Source organism: Oryx dammah, unplaced genomic scaffold (assembly GCF_014754425.2).
Source record: "Oryx dammah isolate SB20612 unplaced genomic scaffold, SCBI_Odam_1.1 HiC_scaffold_16, whole genome shotgun sequence".
Classification (NCBI taxonomy): domain Eukaryota; kingdom Metazoa; phylum Chordata; class Mammalia; order Artiodactyla; family Bovidae; genus Oryx; species Oryx dammah.
The window spans coordinates 44,719,835-44,740,782 of NW_024070200.1; the positions used below are offsets into that span (position 1 = coordinate 44,719,835).

At 42.1% G+C, this 20,948-nt stretch overlaps 1 protein-coding gene across 1 annotated transcript in view; it reads left to right on the plus strand.

The window, feature by feature from the left end:
• Window positions 1–20,948, plus strand: part of ADAMTSL3 (ADAMTS like 3) — a 226,946-nt gene that overhangs the window by 53,506 nt on the left and 152,492 nt on the right. Inside the window, exon 2 of the mRNA XM_040257464.1 lies at window positions 5,862–5,981. Coding sequence (XP_040113398.1) covers window positions 5,862–5,981 — 120 coding nt within the window. The remainder of the gene's footprint in view (window positions 1–5,861; window positions 5,982–20,948) is intronic.

Here is a 20,948-nt window from a genome sequence, read left to right on the forward strand (position 1 = left end):
CCTGAAGGGGCCATCTGGATTCTTCCTGACCCCCAGCCCGGGTGACTCAGCAGTTTTGGACAGTGGCTGGTGGGATGATGTATTTTGGCAGCTTCTCTCCTTGGTTCTGGATCTGTGTCATGGGAAGCTTGCACGTATCCTGGTCCAGCCTCCCTTTCCGCACCCCACCTCCCCGTCCTCCCTTCAATTGCTGCTGCCTAAGGGGCCTGACCTCCTCAGTCACCCTGTCCTGTGAGGCACCACCTGCCACCAAGATTCCCCAACATTTAGGAAGTTGGCTCCCTGTCCGGTGAGAATGGCAGTGTGTGTTTGTTGCTGCCCAGGCTGCTTGCAAAAGTCATAAGAGAACTTAGCCATTTCTCCTTAAGGAAAAGTCTGGTTTTCCTAAGACTGTCCCCATGGAGGGAGCTGGGGGGATGGGACAGGGGTGAACTTTCACTTGGCAGCTGGGCTACAGTCCATGGGGTCGCAAAGAGTTGGACATAACTTAGTGGCTGCACAACAGCAACAGCAAAAATTTCTTCCAGTTATATAGATCTATGACTCAAATGTTAGTCCCTGCCTAGATTCTGCTGTGTTTAGACTTCAGAATTCAACTTAGTATATGTGCATTTGCTAGAGGGGAGGGGAAGAGAGGGGAAGGCTGTAGGGGAGGATGACAGAAAGTGGAAAGGTGCCTCATTCCACCCTTGGGGAGCAATGGGTCACTTCAGAATAGTTTGCTAGATTTCTTTTATTTTTTGTTTTAACCTTTACCTCCTCTTCTATAGATTTCCTTCGTATTCAGTTCACCGCAGAGCACTGAGTGGAGTTTCCTGAGTTTCCTGTAGGTTCTCATTAGTTACCTAGTATAAATGCATTTTGCACGCTCAGTTGCTTCAGTTGTGTCTGACACTGTGTGACCCCATGGACTGTAGCTGACCAGGCTCCTCTGCCAATGGCATTCTCCAGGCAAGAATACTGGACTAGTGGGTTGCCATTTCCGCCTCCAGGGGATCTTCCCGACCCAGGGGTGAAACCTGCGTCTTCCGCATCATAGGCAGATTATTTACCGCTGAGCCACCAGGGAAGTGGTATCAATCTCAGTCTCACAGTTTCTCCCAACCCTAGTTTGCTAGATTCTGACAAACCCCTGTTGCCTTCTGAGGGAGTGAGCTCCTTGTCATAAAGGTATTCACTTAGAGGCTGCAGGGCATCGGGCAGAATTGCTGAGGGGGACGGGCTGGACTGGATGACTGAGAAGGTCCCTTCCAGCACTGAGCTTTCATTATCCTGGGATGCTACAGGTCAGCACTTCAGACTTCACACAAGCATGGCGGCCCACGTTGACCACCACAGATGGAGAGGACTTGGACTGCACCAGGCTGCAGCATCAACTCCCACAGGATGGAAAATTGACTTGGGAGGAAGGATTTTGATCAAGAGAGGTGAATGTAAGATCAGTTTATCAGTGACACGGGGTGTGATGTGAGCCTAGAGAGAATCTGGTCTAGCTCAGGGGCTGAAAAGAAAAAGTGAAAGTGTTAGTTACTCAGTCATGTCCGACTGTTTGAGACCGCATGTACTGTAGCCCGCCAGGCTCCTCTGTCCATGGGATTCTCCAGGCAAGAATACTGGAGTGGGTTACCATTCTTTTCTCCAGGGGATCTTCCCGACCCAGGGATCAAACCTGGGTCTCCTGCACTGCAGGCAGATTTTCTACTGTCTGAGGCATCAGGGAAGCCCTAGTCCAGAAACTGGTAGCCTTTAATTCCCACAGAATGGGTTTGCGAGAAATTTCGCCCCCTACTGCATGGCTCAGGTAGTGGCCATCAGTCTTAGACTCTCACTGAATCACACCAGGCATCTCCATGGGGAACACAGACATGACGGAGACACAGCCCTCAGCCTTCTGGAACTGCCTCCACAATGCTGCACTGAGATGCCTTTGGGGAGAGGCAGAAGCCTGGAATAGGAAAACAGTGAACAAAATGTAAGGCAAACACACATCATTTTACCCAATCGAATTTCAAAAAAAAAAAAAAACTCATTGGAGCTTAAGAAATGTTTGTAGTTGTTGTTAATAGCATAGAAGAAGCACAGCAGACAAATACTCTGATCACAGAGGCTTAGGACAGTCCCCCTTGCTGCAGAAAGCAGCCACTTGGGAGTAAATGTGGCAGCATGTTTTTTTCAGTGGTGGGGCAGCTTCAGAGGAGCCCAGGAAGGAGAGCCAGCTTGGAGGTGAGACAGCTGAAGGGAGCTGGGGTGGGGAGGGTCAGAGAAGATGATGGGGATAAACGGATGATGATCTTTGAACCAGGCATCCCTGGGACCTAGTATGTGCGTGTGTGTTAACACTTTAGTCGTGTCCGACTCTTTGCGACCCCATGGACTGCAGCACACCAGGCTTCCCTGTCCTTCACTATCTCCTTGAGTTTATTCAGACTTACATGCAATGAGTCGGTGATGCCATCCAAGCATCTCATCCTCTGTCTCCTCCTTTCTCCTTTGGCCTTCAGTCTTTCCCAGCACCAGGGCCTTTTTGCAGTGAGTTGGCTCTTTGCATCAGGTGGCCAAAGTGTTGGAGCTTCAGCTTCATCATCAGTCCTTCCAATGAATATTCAGGGTTGATTTCCTTTAGGATTGAGTGGTTTGATCTCCTTGTCATCCAAGAGAATATCAAAAGCCTTCTCTAACACCCCACTTCTTATATAAAGTTAAACAACCCTCTCCCAACTTTATTTGCATATCCCTCTGTTTATTTACTTTGTAGCACTTAGAGCTTTAATTTTCATATTTAGAAATTTGTTTGCTTTTTTAAAAAATATATCTCTTCCACTAGAGTATAACCTCCATGAAAAGAGATACCTTATCTTTCTTGTATGTCATTGTATCCGAAGCACTCAGAACAGTTTCAGGCATATAGTAGGTGCTCAATAAATATGTGTTGGACGTATGGTCAACTAAAGATAAGCATCATACAGGATTGTAGTTTTTAGTCGCTAAATTATGTCCAGCTCTTTTGAGATCCCCATGAGCCGTAGCCCACGAGGCTCCTCTGTCCTTAGAATTGTCCCTCCTCTTGTCTCAGGTAAGAATACTGGAAGAGGTTGCCATTTCCTTCTCAGGAGATCTCCTCAACCCAGGGATCCAACCCACATTTCCTTCGTCCTCTGCACTTCAGGGGGATTCTGTACTGCTGAGGCATCTGAGAAGCCCGTTATACAGGGAGGCTTTGTGTATTTAGGGAGCTAGTTTCGGGTGGTGATCTTAGGCTGCTCCCAGCCCCCAGCCTTTGGTGAAATGACCTAACTTTGTCTTTGCACATGATTGCTAACAGGTTTCACCACTGGCTCCTGCTCTGTGCTGTTTGGCAAGCATCTTAACTCTCAGAGCCTTAGTTCACTCATTTCTAAATTTAGGAGTTCAACCTAGATGACTTCTAAGGCCTCTTCAGGCATTTAAAACTATGATTCTATGATCTCTGAAGCCAATAGAGGCAGGTAACATTTATTGATCTTTGCTGAGCATTTTGGTTATCAGCTTCTGTGAATTATCTTAAGATAGAATCCATTATTTTCTAGTAGTTATATAAAATTTGGCCCTGAGGTTTACCTAGATGTGTTTTTATTTTGGTGAGAAAAACAATACTTTTACAAATACTCAAGCTTCCTAGGAAATACAGAAATGAATTTTACTATCAAATTCACCTTTGATTTTCATGTGCAAGTTTTTATTCCCATCTCAGTTTTTTTTATTATTTTTTCCAGATATGATCCAGAAATCTATATGCTTATTTCCTCAGTGAATTCTTAACCAGATGAACGTCAGTATTTGGAAATTACTACACAGATTGTTGGAGATTGGAGGGGAACAAAAGGAGGAGGAAAATATATTTGTTTGAGTTTCTACACTATAAGGAACATAAACTAGATGAGAAGTTTACTCCTAGTAATTCATCTAGTCCTCAAGAGTGATTTTTTAAAGATTTATTTTTAATTGGGGGTATAGTTGTTTTACAATGTAGTGCTTATACTATGTAGTACAGTGGATCAGCCATGTGTGTGTTAGTGGCTCAGTTGTGTCCGACTCGCTGCGACCCCACGGACTATAGGCGCCTCTGTCCATGGACTTCTCCAGGCAAGAATACTGGAGTGGGTTGCCATTCCCTCTCCAAGGGATCTTTCTGACCCATGTATCAAGCCTGGGTCTCCTGCATTGCAGGCAGATTCATTTGAGTGCCTCGTTACCATCTGAGCCACTAGGGAAGCTCAAATCAGCTATGCATACATACATACATACATACATACATAATACATACATACATATATATATATATATATATATATATCCTCTCCTTTTTGGATTTCCTTCCCATTTAGGTCACCAGGGAGCATTGAGTAGAATTCCCTGTGCTATGCAGTAGGTTCTCATTAGGTATCTATTTTATGCATGGTATCAATAATGTGTATATGTCAATCCCAATCTCCAATTCATCCCACCCTCCTTTCCCTGCTTGGTGTCCAAAAGTTTGTTCTCTGTGTCTGTGTCTCTATTTCTGTTTTACAAATAAGGTCATCTATACCATTTTTCTAGATTCCATAAATACGCATTAATGTACTGTATTTGTTTTTCTCTTTCTGAGTTCACTCTGTATGACTGTCTCTAGGTCCATTCACGTCTCTGGATGGCCCAATTTTGTTCCTTTTTATAGCTGAGTAATACTCCATTGTGTATATGTACCGTATCTTCTTTGTCCATTCCTCTGTCAATGGACATCTAGGTTGCTTCCATGTCCTGGCTACTGTAAATAGTGCTGCCATGAATACTGGGGAGCATGTATCTTTTTGAATTATGGTTTTCTCTGAGTATATGCCAAGGAGTGGGGTTGCTGGGTTATATGGAAGATTTATCCATAGGTTTTAAGGAATCTCCATAATGGATGTACCAGTTTACATTCCCACCAACAGTGCAAGAGGGTTCCCTTTTCTCCACACCCTCTCCAGCTTTTATTTGTAGAAGTCTAATAAATACAATTTAAAGTCAGAACAGTGGCTCACAAAGCAGAAGGTAATCAGCTATAGTTAAGCCATAAGTGTCTTCTATTTTTTCCACACTAATGAATACTGAGGGGTGACAAGGTTTAATACCAGGAAGACTTTTTACTTTTTCTGATATTTCACATAGAGCTCCGTGGAACACTGCTAACACATGTTGGGGTCTTCTTTTCTTTGTAGGGGCTGTGGCTTTAGCGTCCCTTCCTTTTCCTCCCAGGGTCACTTTAGGAACCACGTCCAGCAGACATATTCTGTGCCCTAAACAGATAACTAATGAGAAGCTACTGTATAGCTCAGGGAATTCTGCTCAGTGCTCTATGGTGATCTAAATAAGAAGGAACTCAAAAAAAGAGAGGATATATGCACTTCTGTTACAGGATGGAAAAAATAAGTGTGTTTCTTACTCCTTCACCAAACAATCACAACAGAAAGAAAGTAGGTTGTTTCCATGTCTTGGCTATTGTAAATAGGCACTTCCCCTTTCTTGGTGAAACCTTTCGTGGCTGGATTCTTATGGACTCACCCTTTTCAGAGACTGCCTATTGGGAATCCTTTGCTATTGTTGTGTAATTGTTAAGTTGTGTCTGACCCTTTTGCAACTTCGTGGACTATAGACTGCCAGGCTCCTCTGTCTATGGGATTTTCCATGCAGGAATAATGGAGTTGGTTGCCATTTCCTTCTCCAAGGAATTTTCCTGAGCCAGGGATCTAACCTGCATCTGCTGCATTGGCAGGCAGATTCTTTACCACTGAGCCACCAGGGAAGCCCACTGGGGGTCCTTGCTGAGGCCTTATTTGTAACCAAGCAATCTTGCCTTTCAGACCACAGCAGAGAAGTCTCCTGGGGCCTACTTCCTTCCTGAGTTTGCACTTTCCCCTCAGGGGAGTTTTCTGGAGGACACGACTGGGGAGCAGTTCCTCACTTATCGCTATGATGACCAGGTAAGAGCCTCACTGGAGAGCTTATTTTTGGCTCTGCCATTTGCCAGTTGCAGGAAACAGTTTCTCAAAAATAGCTTCAAAATCTTTCTATTTCCTTCTCAGCACAACTAGTACAATAGACCCGTGAGATCAGGAAGGACCCTGAACCCTGGGCTGCCCATGCTTGCGCGTAGCTTCCTGCTCAGGGTGTGGCTCCTGCTCTGGTTGTGGCATTGGCTTGAGAGACACGGTCTCTGATTTTCATCGGAAATATTTAAATATTAAGATAAATATTTAAATTTGTTCAATTTAGCTATTGCCAAATTCATCATGTGATTCTGAAATTATCTAAAAGTTCTGTTTTCTGATTAAGCTTTGCTTTCATTGCCCTCTGAGCTCTTATTTAATTTTTTTTGACCAGTATCAAAACTTACCTTTTTCAAGCCCATTTTCCAGAAAGGAAAACAGATGCCTGCCTCTGTGTGAGTGTGCTTGTGTGCACATGGGTGTGTGTTTAAATCACTGCACAAAACCCCACTGGAGAGCAAGACTTGAGCTTGGCTGAGATGCAGAGAGCAAAAGTGCACCCTCGGTACTATGCCTTCTCATTCTCGATTTACACTGATGCCTTGTTGTTGTTGTTTGGTTGCTAAGTCATGTCCGACTCTTTTGTGGCCCCTCGGACTGTATTCCCCCAGGCTCCTCTGTCCATGGGGATTTCCCAGGCAAGAACGCTGGAGTGGGTTGCCATTTCCTTCTCCAGGGCATCTTTCCAACCCAGGGACTGAACCCACATCTCCTGCACTGGCAGGCGGATTATTTACTACTGATCCACCTGGGAAGTCATTTTCATAACATAGACCTCAGTTAACGCTTTGGGCCCGCTTGCTAAGAGGGGCTAAACCATCAAGATACTTTCTGCCCTTTCTCCTGGATGGATTTTTAGAGGCTCTATGATTTGTTGTTGTTGTTCAGTCACTAAATCGTGACTTACTCTTTGCAACCCCATGGACTGCAGCACACCCGGCTTCCCTGTCTTTCACTGTCTCCTGGAGTTTGCTGAAACTTACCTGCACTGAGTCAGTGATGCCATCCAACCATCTCATCCTCTGTCGCCCCCTTCTTCTCCTGTTCCCAACCTTTCCCAACATCAGAGTCTTTCCCAGTGAGTCAGCTCTTCGTGTCAGGTGGCCAGAGTGTTGGAGCTTCAGCTATGATTTATGTCTCCTTTCAATCGAGAAATTAATGATTTAATAGGTTTTCATAGGAAAGCTTCAGAGAAACTAATTGAGGACCAGTAAAGGATAGAAGAGGATGTCTAGAAAATCACGAGCTTTGTGTTTTTTAATTAAAGAGTGGTTAATGCCTTCTCCAGCTTCTACAGATAAATTATATTTAATATCATAACAATATAAAAGCTATCTGAAGAGTAAAGTAAGCCCCTTCAGTCTTTCCAAAAAGCCTAAGGCAGACCTTAAAAGCATGTGGCAAACAGTGGAAATTCTGTCCTAGGACATAGTGTTCTGGAGGGCCCAGTGGATAGCCTGTGAAAACATTCTGTGTTGCTCCCACTGTGTTTCTTTTCACTGAAGGAACAAAGTCAAACTATAATAACAAGCCAATAATAGCACCTACCCTCTGCTATTAAAGGCCAAAAAAAGGGCATTTTTACCAAACTAGGTGTATCTGTTGAATGAATCTCAAGAATGTAATTAACTAGAGAACTGTTAACCTATCAGCCCAAGCCTGGATCCTCTTTCCTCTTCATGCTGAGTGTGCAAACTGCACTGTAATATCAGAGAAAAGTTAGATAAAATATTCCTCAGTTTGAAAATTTCCCCCTTCCTGCAACATACCATCAAATGTGATGAAAAGTTAAGAACATAGACTTAGGAGTCACACTGCTTTGGGTTTGAATTTCAGTTCTGATATTTTACTTGCTGTGTGACTTTGGACAAGTTACTTCACTTCTCTGTGCCTTAGTTTTGTCATCTGTGAGATATATGATGGTATTGGTCAACCTCACAGAAATGTTTTAAGAATTAAAGGAGATAATTCAGGTAATTCCTATGTCTGTCTGCACAGGTTCTATGCATAAAAGTACTTCATGTAGCTATTGTTATTGCTAGTAATATTATTTGTGAAGATTCAATTCGGAGAATCTCAGATACTCTTATGGAAAAGAAAAGGAAGGAGCATACTCTCCATTCACATCAAGGGTCTGCACACAATATGTTAAATTCATTGTTTATTAAAGTATAACATACATATAGTAAATGACATCCATATCTGAAGTGTAGAAGTTGACCAGTTTTTAAATATCTTTATGCAAGAACAGAATGGGAAAGACTAGAGATCTCTTCAAGAAAATTAGAGATACCAAGGGAACATTTCATGCAAAGATGGGCTCGATAAAGGACAGAAATGGTAGGGACCTAACAGAAGCAGAAGATATTAAGAAGAGATGGTAAGAATACACAGAACTGTACAAAAAAGATTTTCACAACCCGGATAATCACAATGGTGTGATCACTTACCTAGAGCCAGACATCCTGGAATGTGAAGTCAAGTGGGCCTTAGAAAGCATCACTATGAACAAAGCTAATGGAGGTGATGGAATTCCAGTTGAGCTGTTTCAAATCCTGAAAGATGATGCTGTGAAAGTGCTGCACTCAATATGCCAACAAATTTGGAAAACTCAGCAGTGGCCACAGGACTGGAAAAGGTCAGTTTTCATTCCAATCCCAAAGAAAGGCAATGCCAAAGAATGCTCAGACTACCGCACAATTGCACTCATCTCACACGCTAGTAAAGTAATGCTCAAAATTCTCCAAGCCAGGCTTCAGCAATACATGAACTGTGAACTTCCTGATGTTCAAGCTGGTTGTAGAAAAGACAAAGGAACCAGAGATCAAATTGCCAACATCCGCTGGATAATGGAAAAAGCAAGAGAATTCCAGAAAAACATCTATTTCTGCTTTATTGCCTATGCCAAAGCCTCTGACTGTGTGGATCACAGTAAACTGTGGAAAATTCTGAAAGAGATTGGGAATACCAGACCACCTGACCTGCCTCTTGAGAAATCTGTATGCAGGTCAGAAAGCAACAGTTAGAACTGGACATGGAACAACAGACTGGTTCCAAATAGGAAAAGGAGTATGTCAAGGCTGTATATTGTCACCTTGCTTATTTAACTTACATGCACAGTACATCATGAGAAACTCTGGACTGGAGGAAGAACAAGCTGGAATCAAGATTGCTGGGAGAAATATGAATAACCTCATATATGCAGATGACACCACCCTTATGGAAGAAAGTGAAGAGGAACTAAAAAGCCTCTTGATGAAAGTGAAAGAGGAGAGTGAAAAAGTTGGCTTAAAGCTCAACATTCAGAAAACGAAGTTCATGGCATCTGGTCCCATCACTTCATGGAAAATAGATAGGGAAACAGTGGAAACAGTGTCAGACTTTATTTTTTTTGGCTCCAAAATCACTGCAGATGGTGACTGCAGCCATGAAATTAAAAGAGGCTTACTCCTTGGAAGAAAAGTTATGACCAACCTGGATAGTATATTCAAAAGCAGAGACATTACTTTGCCGACTAAGGTCCGTCTAGTCAAGGCTATGGTTTTTCCCATAGTCATGTATGGATGTGAGAGTTGGACTGTGAAGAAAGCTGAGCGCCGAAGAACTGATGCTTTTGAACTGTGGTGTTGGAGAAGACTCTTGAGAGTCCCTTGGACTGCAAGGAGATCCAACCAGTCCATCCTGAAGGAGATCAACCCTGGGATTTCTTTGGAAGGAATGATGCTAAAGCTGAAGCTCCAGTACTTTGGCCACCTCATGCGAAGAGTTGGCTCATTGGAAAAGACTCTGATGCTGGGAGGGATTGGGGGCAGGAGGAGAAGGGGACGACCGAGGATGAGATGGCTGGATGGCATCATGGACTCGATGGACGTGAGTCTGAGTGAACTCCGGGAGATGGTGATGGACAGGGAGGCCTGGCGTGCTGTGATTCATGGTGTCACAAAGAGTCGGACATGACTGAGCGACTGAACTGAACTGAACTGATGCCCTGTGTAACTACCACCCAGATCCAGCAATTAAACATTCCCCCACCCCAGGAAGCTCCATGGACCCCTTCTGTATCTCTCACCCAGGAAGTAATCTTTAGTCTGACTTCTATCACTGTTATAGGTTCATTTTGGTTTTTATTTCTGTTTTTTTGAATTGGGATATAATTGCCTTACAGTGTTGTGTTAGTTTATGCTGTGCAGCAGTGAATCAGTCATATGTATACATGTGCGTGCATGCTCAGTTGTTTCAGTTGTGTCCGACTCTTTGCGACCCCATGGACAGTAGCCCACCAGACTCCTCTCTCCATGGGATTCTCCAGGCAAGAATACTGGAGTGGGTTGCCATGCCCTCCTCCAGGGGAGCTTCCTGACCCAGGGATTGAACCTGAGTCTCCTGCATCTCTGGCATTGCAGGTGGATTCTTGACCGCTGAGCCACCAGGGAAGCGCTACATATAGTATACTCCCTCTGTTTTGGATTTCCTTCCCATTTAGGTCACTACAGAGCACTGAGTACAGTTCCCTGTGCTAAACAGTAGGTTCTCATTAGTTACCTATTTTATATGTCGTATCAATAGTATATGTATGTCAATCCCAATCTACCAGTTTATTTCACACTCTTCTTTTCCCAGTTAATGTCCTTTGTTTATTCTCCATGTCGCTGTCTCTATTCTTGCCCTGCAAAGAGGTTTATCTGTACCATCTTCCTAGATATATATGTTAATATACAATATTTGTCTTTCTGTTTCTGACTTATAACTTTGCTCTGTATAAGAGACTCTAGGTCCATCCACGTCTTTACAAATGACCCAGTTTTGATGGGATCATACAGCACATACTCATCTGTGTTCAACTTCTTTCCCACATTATGATATCTGAGAGATACAACCAGGTTGCTGGATCCGATGTCTGTACCTTGTGTTCTCTGCAACCAACTGTCTCATCTCGGAGCAGGTGGCAGCATATTGCGTGGCAGGCAGCATCACTCCGACACAGAAATCCCCAGGTTGTCTCTCAGAGGTTTTCAGGGCAGCCATCCCACTATCCCAGCAGCCTGAAGCCAGAGTGACAAAGTGCTTATGCTGTGGAGGCTGCTGTCTGGTTCCTGAAGTTGTGGGTCAGGACTGGGTTCACCAGGAACTTCCGCCTATCAAATACTCATTTGATAAAATGGGAAGTGGGCAGACAGTGTGTAGATACTTGCTGTCTTCAATGACCCTGTAGAACTTTTTAAAGTGTACTCGATTCTGGTGTATTTTCATGATGAACTTCAGGTCACTCTTCCAATATCCCCTGGATTAGATGTCTGGAAAACTAAGAGCCTCGAGGCCAGTAAAGCCCAGCTGTGATGTAGGCTGTGTTTAATGAGTCACATAAAAAGCGGACTATGGGTTATAAGGGGACTGGGGCAGCTTCTAGTGAAGTATGCCATCCTGAAGCCAACTGGTAGCTATGCATTTTGGTGCAGGCAGGACTAGTCAGGCAGCCTTTGTCTTGCTTCTGCCACTGATTGGCTTGTAATTTAACAAAGTCATTCAGCATCTTTGGACCTCAGAGTCCTCATTTTTTTAAAAAAGGAATATTTTTGGCTGTGCTGAGTGTTTGTTGCTGTGCGGGCTTTTCTTTAGTTGCCATGAACAGGGGCTGCTCTCTAGGTGCGGTACAGCCTTCTCATTGTGGTGGCTTCTTGTTGCAGAGCACTGGGCTCTAGGGCTCTGGCCCAGCAGTTGTGGCGCATGGGCTTAGTTGCCCTGTGGCATGTGGGATCTTCCTGAATCAGGGAAGGAACCCACGTCTCCTGCATTGGCAGGCAGATTCTTTACTATTGAGCCACCAGGGAAGCCCCCTCATTTGTTTTGAAAAACAAAGTGACTGTATTTCGTGTTCCGAACTCCTTCCTGTCCTAAATAGTCTACTTTTCGAAACTACAGAAATATTCTACATTACAGTGTTAATTGGATGATGGTGATGATCAAGGCAGTCATGCCAGCAATGCAGTAAACTATTACTTAGAGAGTCGTAGGATTTTATAGCTGGTGGAGCCTTTTCTCAAATGCCGCATTTCAAGAGTCAAGGAAACAGACGCTGTGAACATGCAAATGACTTACTCAAGGACACCCAGATGGTTATGTGAAAAAAACTGAAACTTATATTCTAAACTTTAGGCGCTCCCACTCTGAGATACACCCAGCTGCTTCTCTTGGAAGAATCATGTCAAAAATTATCTCTTTTCCCAGAAATCCGAATTCCACTGTTACAGGGGGCTTCCCTGGTGGCTCAATCAGTAAAGAATTCGCCTGCAATGCACAAGATCTGAGTTTGATCCCTGGGTTGGGAAGATCCCCTGGAGAAAAAAATGACAACCTACTGCAGTATTCTTGCCTGGGAAATCCCATGGACAAAGGAGCCTGGTGGCCTAGAGTCCGTGTAGTTGTAAGAGTTGGACACCACTTAGCAGCTAAATCACCACCACTATACAGTGAATAGGGCTTTGGAGACCTTAGCAGATCCAAGGGAATAATTTCAAATTCATGAGCTGCCTCATGAGCTCATTCTTAACTCCTTGAGAATTTGGAATTAACTATTTGTTGTTCAGTTGTTGAGTCGTGTCTGACTCTTTGTAACCTCATGGACTGCAGCACGTCAGGCTTCCCTGTCTTTCACTGTCTCCTAGAGTTTGCTCAGACTGATGTCCATCAAGTCAGTGATGCCACCCCACCATCTCATCCTCTCCCGCCCCCTTCTCCTCCTGCCCTCAATTTCCCCCAGAACCAGGGTCTTTTCCAGTGCGTTGGCTCTTGGCATCAGGTGGCCAAAGTATTGGAGCTTAATTAACCTAGGGTAAATTTTAATGTAAGCTTATGGACATTTGGGAGAGAACCACCTGGATTTTGTGTTGCAGAGGCCCTTTTATATTTTGTTGGTTTTGTGGCTTCAAGGCATGTGGGATCTTAGCTTTCCCACCAGGGATAGAACCTGAACCCCCTGCATTGGAAGCATGGAGTCCTAACCACTGGACAGCCAGAGAAGTCCCCTGCAGAGATCCTTTTATACTGTTTATACCCATCATCTCTTCTTCCCTGTCACCATCTGTCACTGACTGATCTGGTATTTATTTTGTCTCTTTCTGCCCACGTTTAAGTGGATTCAAGATTTTTTTTTTCAAGTTAAAATCACTGTCACCTATGCTCTCATCTACCATTGCTTTCAGTGACTACTTGATTTCCAAATTCTTATTTTCTCCTGCTGCTTTCTCCTCCTCCTTTTAGCTCTTAAAGTCAGACTTCTATCATCTCCTCCCTCCATACCCCCTCTCACCTTAGACAGCATTATTTTCAAAAATTTCGTTTCCTTTCCTGAAGTCAAATTCAGAGGTTGATCATTCTACATCTGTAAAACTCTATGATTGTAAAATTCTCTGTTTGTCAAAAATCAGAATCATCATTGGAGTCAAGTTAACTCTTTGCCTACTTGTATGATTTCTTGTCGCAAAATGCTACTTCAGTTTGTATTTTCTCTACTATTTCCATCAGCAGAGAGGATGTGTGGCCCTGGAATTATAGAATGACAGAGTTGGAAGGAAGTTTAGGGATTCTGTTTTTTCAGGTGAGGAAATGGAGCTTCGGAGAGGAACAGTGTCTTACCCAAGATCACACAGTCAAGAAGTAGCAAAGCCAAGTGTCTGTTTTTTGCCCTGCAGCTCAGTTAAGACATTTTTTACTTCTAATCTGTGGGAAGGAAAAGTATGAGAGCAATGTTTGAATGAATTTTTAATATGCATCGTAACAATAACATGTTAATAATGAACTCTTTGTGGAGTCTTCTTTCTAAACTTCTATATGTCTTTTTTCTTCAATGATTATGAACAAACCGAATTTTCATTTTGCTTGTTTGAGTATTGATTTATGTATTCTTTCTAAGGACAAGAAATCTGTTTGCTGCGAGTCTATCTTTCTCAAAGTAACTTCTTCTGAACTTTTCATGAATATTTTGGCCGGGAGCTTCATTGTGGTTAAACTGTTGGCAGGCCTCAGAAATATCACTTGATGTTCCCAAGTTATTCATATAATAGTTTTTAACTTGGGAAGTATATACCAGCTTCTGAAGTTTCTCATGAAGGGAGATGGACACGACCCTTGTATCTATAGGACATTGCCAGTGTCTCTGGGGATCTAAATGGGCAGCTCACATGTTCTCTGCATAGGAGAGTTTTCTTTGTTGTTTCTGGCCTGTGTGTATAATGTTTTTAAGCAGTGAGCCATTTGAGTTTGAATAGTTCATTCCTTTGTTAGTGAGTAATCTTGGTCAAATGTAGTTAGGTTCCTTCAGTATTCCAAAGAGTTAGACCACGAGCTTGCTTTCTCATTAGATCAATGCTAGAAGACAGGAACACATTAATTGGAATGACTTGTACTTGATTCCTAATTCAGGCACATTGCAGATACATGAATACTGCACACGTAGCCATATGTGCTGCTCTGATTCACTTTGGTATACGTGCACTCTGAATTTCATTATCGTGGAGTTTTTTGCACATCAGCTCATTCTCAAGCATTAAAGAAAAAGATTGGTTAATGGAGAGTCAGTTGAGCTTTTGAACCATGCAGACATTTTCCTCTTCTAATGCTGTCTTCTTTGACTCATTTTTGGGGTACTGGGTAATTTTTCAAATTACGTTCATCAGGTGAGTTAAATGGTAGATACAAGACGTTGAAGTTCCAAACAGTTCCCAGTGCAGCCCTTGCTGCCTGTGCCCAGATTTCTCTTCTCTCTGAGGTCTGACCTGTCCCTGCCCAGGATGTACTAGGTCTTCAAGCACTTTGAGACTAGGTTACTTCTAATCGTTCTACTGTGTCTCCCTCAGTCCTTGGATGTCCACTGCCTCTTGGACTACCAAAAGATCATAAGTAGCCGTATAAGATTAATAATAAAACAAGGTAGTGTGTGATGAATGCAAAATAAATTATAAAGGCAACAACATAGTGGAATGGAAAAACACATTGGAAGTCAGGAAATCTGAATTCTATCCAAATTCTGATACTCATCAGACCTATGACCTTGAACAAGTCACTTAAATCAGTAACCTACAAAGTACTGCCTACAGGTCAAAACCTGCCCCACTCTTTAAGTTTTTGTAAATAAAACTCTATTGGCACACACACATAAAAGCCATTGGGCCTCTCTTCTTTGCTACAAATATAAGTTTCTTTTAAATGAATGTCAGGGTTCACAATCTACTGTGGTCTCTTTTGCTTCAGGCATAACAATGTGAGTGGATTTTAGTGATGTCTGCTGCCTTGGACCAAGGCAAGGCTACGGCCAGAAAGCTGGCCTTTTGGGCTTGCTATGAGGATAGGGAGTAAGTGGCAGGTAGAAGACTGGATGTGGCAGGATGGAAGCATGTTATTTCTTTCTCTTGTCAGGGAGGAAGAACAGAGATGGAGAGAGCTATAAGACAAAGGTGAGTGGATTCGCTGGCTGGGTGAGAGAGCTATGTCAGGCCAGAAAAGACTTTGCTGACTCTATGCAAGCTGAAGTTGGAAGGGCTAGATGTCCAGGCAATAGTGGAATTTATACCCTATCATGAGGGATTTTAAGCATTATGTTTTGATTGGCTGATTTGGAGTTTGGAAATGTTGTTTTTGGTTGGGCAAGTCCTGGCCTACAGCACAAAAGTACAGGCATGGCTTGCAAAGAGGTTCTTGGGGGGCTAAGGCTCTGGGAGGTTTGGGTCATTCTGCGGATGCTTTTGCCTGCTCGTGCTTGAGGCTGTATCACTCTGGACAGTATTTCTTGGATGTGGACTTTGGGTAGCAGAGGCCTCTTGAGGGCTGTTCAGGTGGTACGTGGGTGGTTTTGGCACCGTGGATGCCCGAAACCAGCTGGAAAAGTACCTTGAAAGTGTCCACAGAGACTTCCCTGGTGGTCTAGCGGCTAAGACTCCATGTTGTCAATGAAGGGGACATGGGGTCAATCACTGGTTAGGGAACTAAGATCCCACATGCCACAACTAAGACCCAGCACAGCCAAATAAAGAAATCATAAAAAATCATAAATATCATAAAAATCATAAAGTGTCTCTAGTGTTATTTTCTATCTAACCTTTTATGATACTTTTAGTATAAGTCTCATGTCCACTTTCGTAGGGTGACCAACTGTCACAGTTTTCTTGGGGCTGAAATCATCCAGGCAAACTGGGACAGGTGGTCACTCAGCTTTCCAACCCGGACATTTCTGTTGGGCTGGAGTTAGCAGTTGAGATCAGTGGACCTGAGGTTGAGGTGCTGCTGGCTACTGTGCTTGGTGGGTCACTCCAAGAGCCAGTGGGGAACAAGGGTGTAGCTGTTAGGGGTGTCCCATCTGGACATTCTCTTGGCATTGTCTTCCAATAAATTTCCAGGCCTGGGTTTTTCGAGAGAGTAACATGGAAGCATATACCATGTGTAAAATAGATAACCATTGGGAATTCACTGTATGACTGGGGGAACTCAAACCAGGGTTCTATAACAACCTATACAGGTAGGAACGGGTGGGAAGTGGGAGGGAAGTTAAAGGTCGAGGAGACACATGTATACCTATGGCTGACTCATGTTGATGTATGGCAGAGGCCAGTACCGGATTGTGAAGCAATTTTCCTTTGATTAAAAATAAATAAGTTTGGGGAAAAAAAGCCAAAACCTAAAAAAAAGAAAATTTATTTATTTAGCTGTGTCAAGTCTTACTTGTGTCTCTCAGGCTCCAGTGTTGTCTCTCAGGCTCAGTAGTTGCTGCGCGTGGGCTTAGTTGCCCTGTGGCACACGGGATCTTAGTTCCTTGACTAGGGATCGAACCCCCGTCCTCTGCATTGGCAGGTGGATTCTTAACCCCTGGACCACCAGGGAAGTCTAGGCCTGGATTTATTAATGATGCTTTTGTGTGTCCATTCATGTGGCTCTTCTCCATCTGTGTCTTTACACAAATTGTCCTGGTTGCTTAGAACATCCTCCTCTGCTTCCTCCCCTCTCCCCAAATCCTTGTTCATCGATGTCGGTTTGATCTCTGGGTTGGGAAGATCTCCTTGAGTAGGAAATGGCACTCATTCCAGTATTCTTGCCTGGAGAATCCCATGGACAGAGGAGCCTGGCAGGCTACAGTCCATGGGGCCACAAAGAGTGGGTGAGCAAACACACACACAGTGTCAAAGAAATCAAGATGTAGTCAGTATTAAGTATTCTGGTTTCACAGAAAATTGAATTATGAAAATAAATTTCAGAAACTTAGTAACAGAGGAAGAGGACAGGGTAATAAAATTGATGAGAAGAAGATGGTAGCTATGTTATACAGATCTCAGAGCTAACCTATTAACATATACTCACAAATGGCAGAAGAGATTGAGTGGAAGAGAAGAAGTTAAATAAATGCCATAAGTCACTTTTGATTTACTAAAAGATTTTGTGAAGAAAATCCACAAATATTGCTAATATATGTGTTAATTATATTGCATTCTGATTTTTTTTAAAAAGTGAGAAGCAGCATCTTAGAATTTAGGAAGTGCAAATGTAGAAAAATTAGCATATTGAGATGAATGTAGCCCAAGTCCTCTGAATCTAAATAAATCAAATAAACATAAAGACAAGATGTTTTTAAGACAAAAAGTATAAACTCTTAGACATTTAAAAATATTCTCCTAAAGCAATTATTGGCCAAAGAGGACATGAGAAATATAATTACACACTTTATAGGAAATAACCAAAAAGAGAATACTGTATCAAAAATCATAACTAACTACAATTTATACTGAGAGGTAAACTTATAGTCTCAAATACTTTCAGTAAATGTACACATTTACTATATTCAACATGTGGTATAGAACAGTCAGTTAACTATTTAGAGAAAGTTAATTTAAAGTCTTTTCCATATGCCAAAATAAATTCCATATGGATTGAAGAGTTAAATAAAAATTAAACCATAAAAATATAATAAGACTGTAAAAGTAAATGTTTCTCAAATTTCTTTCTTTTTTTTTTTCAAATTTCTAATGGAGAAACTTAGAATGAATGGAAAATAGAGTGTATTGGTACGTTTGACTATTAGGAAGGCTTAAAAATGAGTATTTACTGAAAATCATTCAAATGAAAAGTTAAAGGAAAATAACATATACAAATTATGGTAAAATACTGTGTAAAATACTTTGTAAGAAAAAGTAAAGAAAATAGTAAAGGAAAATAATTTATTCCTCTAAAAGGAAAGAGAAAAACCTGTTAACTCATGTGGAAAAACCCCATTTTACTTGTAATCAATAAAATGTAAATCCAAGCAATGACCACATAGCATCCCCCCCAACTTTACTTTAAAAAAGGAACAAAATGAAAACCTCGTGCTGGCAATTGTGACACAAAAGGTCAGGCCATGTGATGCTGCTGCTGTTGCTGCTGCTAAGTCATTTCAGTCGTGTCTGACTCTGTGTGACCCTAGAGACGGCAGCCCACCAGGCTCCCCCGTCCCTGGGATTCTCCAGGCAAGAACACTGGAGTGGGCTGTCATTGCCTTCTCCGTATGTGATGCTAGTGAATAATAATACGTGCAATGCTTTTGATAAGCAGTTTTGTCATCTTTATTCGGAGCCTTAAAAATATGTTTACTTTTAGCCAACTTATGTCTTTTCTGGGAATTAGTCAAGGGAATATTTTAAGTTTTATTTTTTAAGTTTTATGCAAAATTACATTGATCTCATCGTTATTCATAATATGTGACAACCAGGAACAATTTAAATATTAAACCGTAAGGAAATGGTTGGATAAATTATGGGATTTCTAACATGGACTATTACAAAATTTTTATTATATGTGCACTTTCAAAATAACATGGGAAACATTAACATTATATCCATAGATTGTAAGATTGGGTCACAAAATCATAGAAGTCTCCAACTTTTTTCATATGTGGACAGAAAGAAAAACACCAAGAAATACCCCAAGCTGTTAACAGTGGTTATCTTTGGACTGCAGAATTATGGATGTTTAAAATTTTCTTTTAAGTATATTCTCTAGGCTTTCTACAGATGACTGTACAATACTTTGATCATTAAAACATGATAAATATTCTTTCTAAATAGTGAGGAAGGGTCACTCAGGGGGAGTGGCTAACAATACTGGAATACTTTGAAGAGTGGGGGCAGTTTTAATAAATGGAAAAGATTAGGGAATGAATACACTCAAGACTCACACTGAATAAGCGACCACCAAGTTCTATGCCTCGTGGGTCATTTCTTTTCTTGTCTTTCTTTGAAGAACTTCACTAATAAGGCAGAAGACCGCACCTTTACTTTTGTCTTTTATGGAGAAACTTTATTTTCCTATGGAAACCTTTTCCTTTTTTCTGCTTTATAGAGCACAGATGTCTGCAGGATTCAGCCTTGGGAGATGTTTACGTGCAGATGTTCAATTTCCCCTACATAAACCCATACACATTGATTCCTTTCACCCTACATTTGGGTGAAATTCACACTGTAATGTGAACATGAATATCTCTCTATTGATACAAATGCTAATCAATAAAGTGTTAGTTTGAAACAGTAATTTGCATTACACCTTAAAGTTGTTCATGTTAAATCATTTAGTAGAATAATTTTGTGATGAAAAGGGTATTAAAAATTGAGGTTGGATATGTTTGACCTTGGGAAGAGGACCTTCTGGAAATGTTCCCTTGCAATAATGCTCAAAACCTGAGAACTTGCACTCTGGTTTGGGAAAGATTTCCTTGAAAGTAAAACCCATCACTTTGGGTGACCCATCAACTTGAAAACAATCAGCAACATAAATACAAAAGGGAACAGGGGCACCGTTTGGCTGTCAGATGTCCCTCCCTCCACCCCTCAGCTGAGCCATAACATGCTTAGATTAATTTTTCAGATTATGTCAGCAATGGAAACTCACCATAAAAAAGGCAAAAATACTGTACTTCTCTGGATCTCAAATTGAAAAAGACCACCCAGGACTAGGCTTTTTGCATTAATTTCAGAGAGAAGAATTGTCAAAGAGCAGGTAATCTAGAGGTGTGGTAGCTGACCTGTAGGTCCTAACTGTTTTCTTTACAAGATGGATAACAACGTGGATATTCAGTTGGCCAAAAAGTTTGTCTGGGTTTTTCTGTAACATTTTGTGGAAAAACCTGAATGAACTCTTTGGCCACCCCAATAAAACTGATGTTAAAAATCTGATGTTTAAAAATGATATGGAACATTTTAGAAGGTGCTAGGTCACTTATGGGTACTGATTACCCAGAGAAGGTGCTAGTGATAAGACCAGGAGCACTGGTCACCTCTCTTGTCTTAAATGTGCTGTGTTCAGTTGCTCAGTTGTGTCCGACTCTTTGCAACCCTGTGGACTATAGCCTGCCAGGCTCCTCTGTCCATGGGATACTCCAGGCAAGAATACTAGAGTCGGCTAGCGTTTCCTTCTCCAGAGGATCTTCCCAACCCAGAAATAGAACCTGCCTCTCTTGCATCTCCTGTGTTGGCAGGTAGACTCTTTACGACTGAGTCACCTGGGAAGGAGGTTCCAAACTGATACATTGTCCAGGTGGGAGCTCCAGGAATAAAGCCTGCAGAGCTGAATCTGAAATGCCATCCACAGCCTGGAGTGTTGAACAGAGAGGACTGAGGCTGGGTCACTCTGTGTGGCAAAGGGGCAAGAACTGGGGCAGAATGTGGGGTGGAGATTGGGGTTTGAGAGACCATAGCTCAGTTTCACAACAAAGCCAAAACCATCCTTGAGGACTCAAAAGCTTAGTGCTTGGGAGCAGTTAGCTTTTTATTTATTTATTTTTAAAATTTGTATTATTGGAGTATAAATGTTTTACAATGTTGTGTTAGTTTCTGCTGTACAACAAAGTGAAATCAGCGATGTATATACATATATTCCCTCTCTATTGAG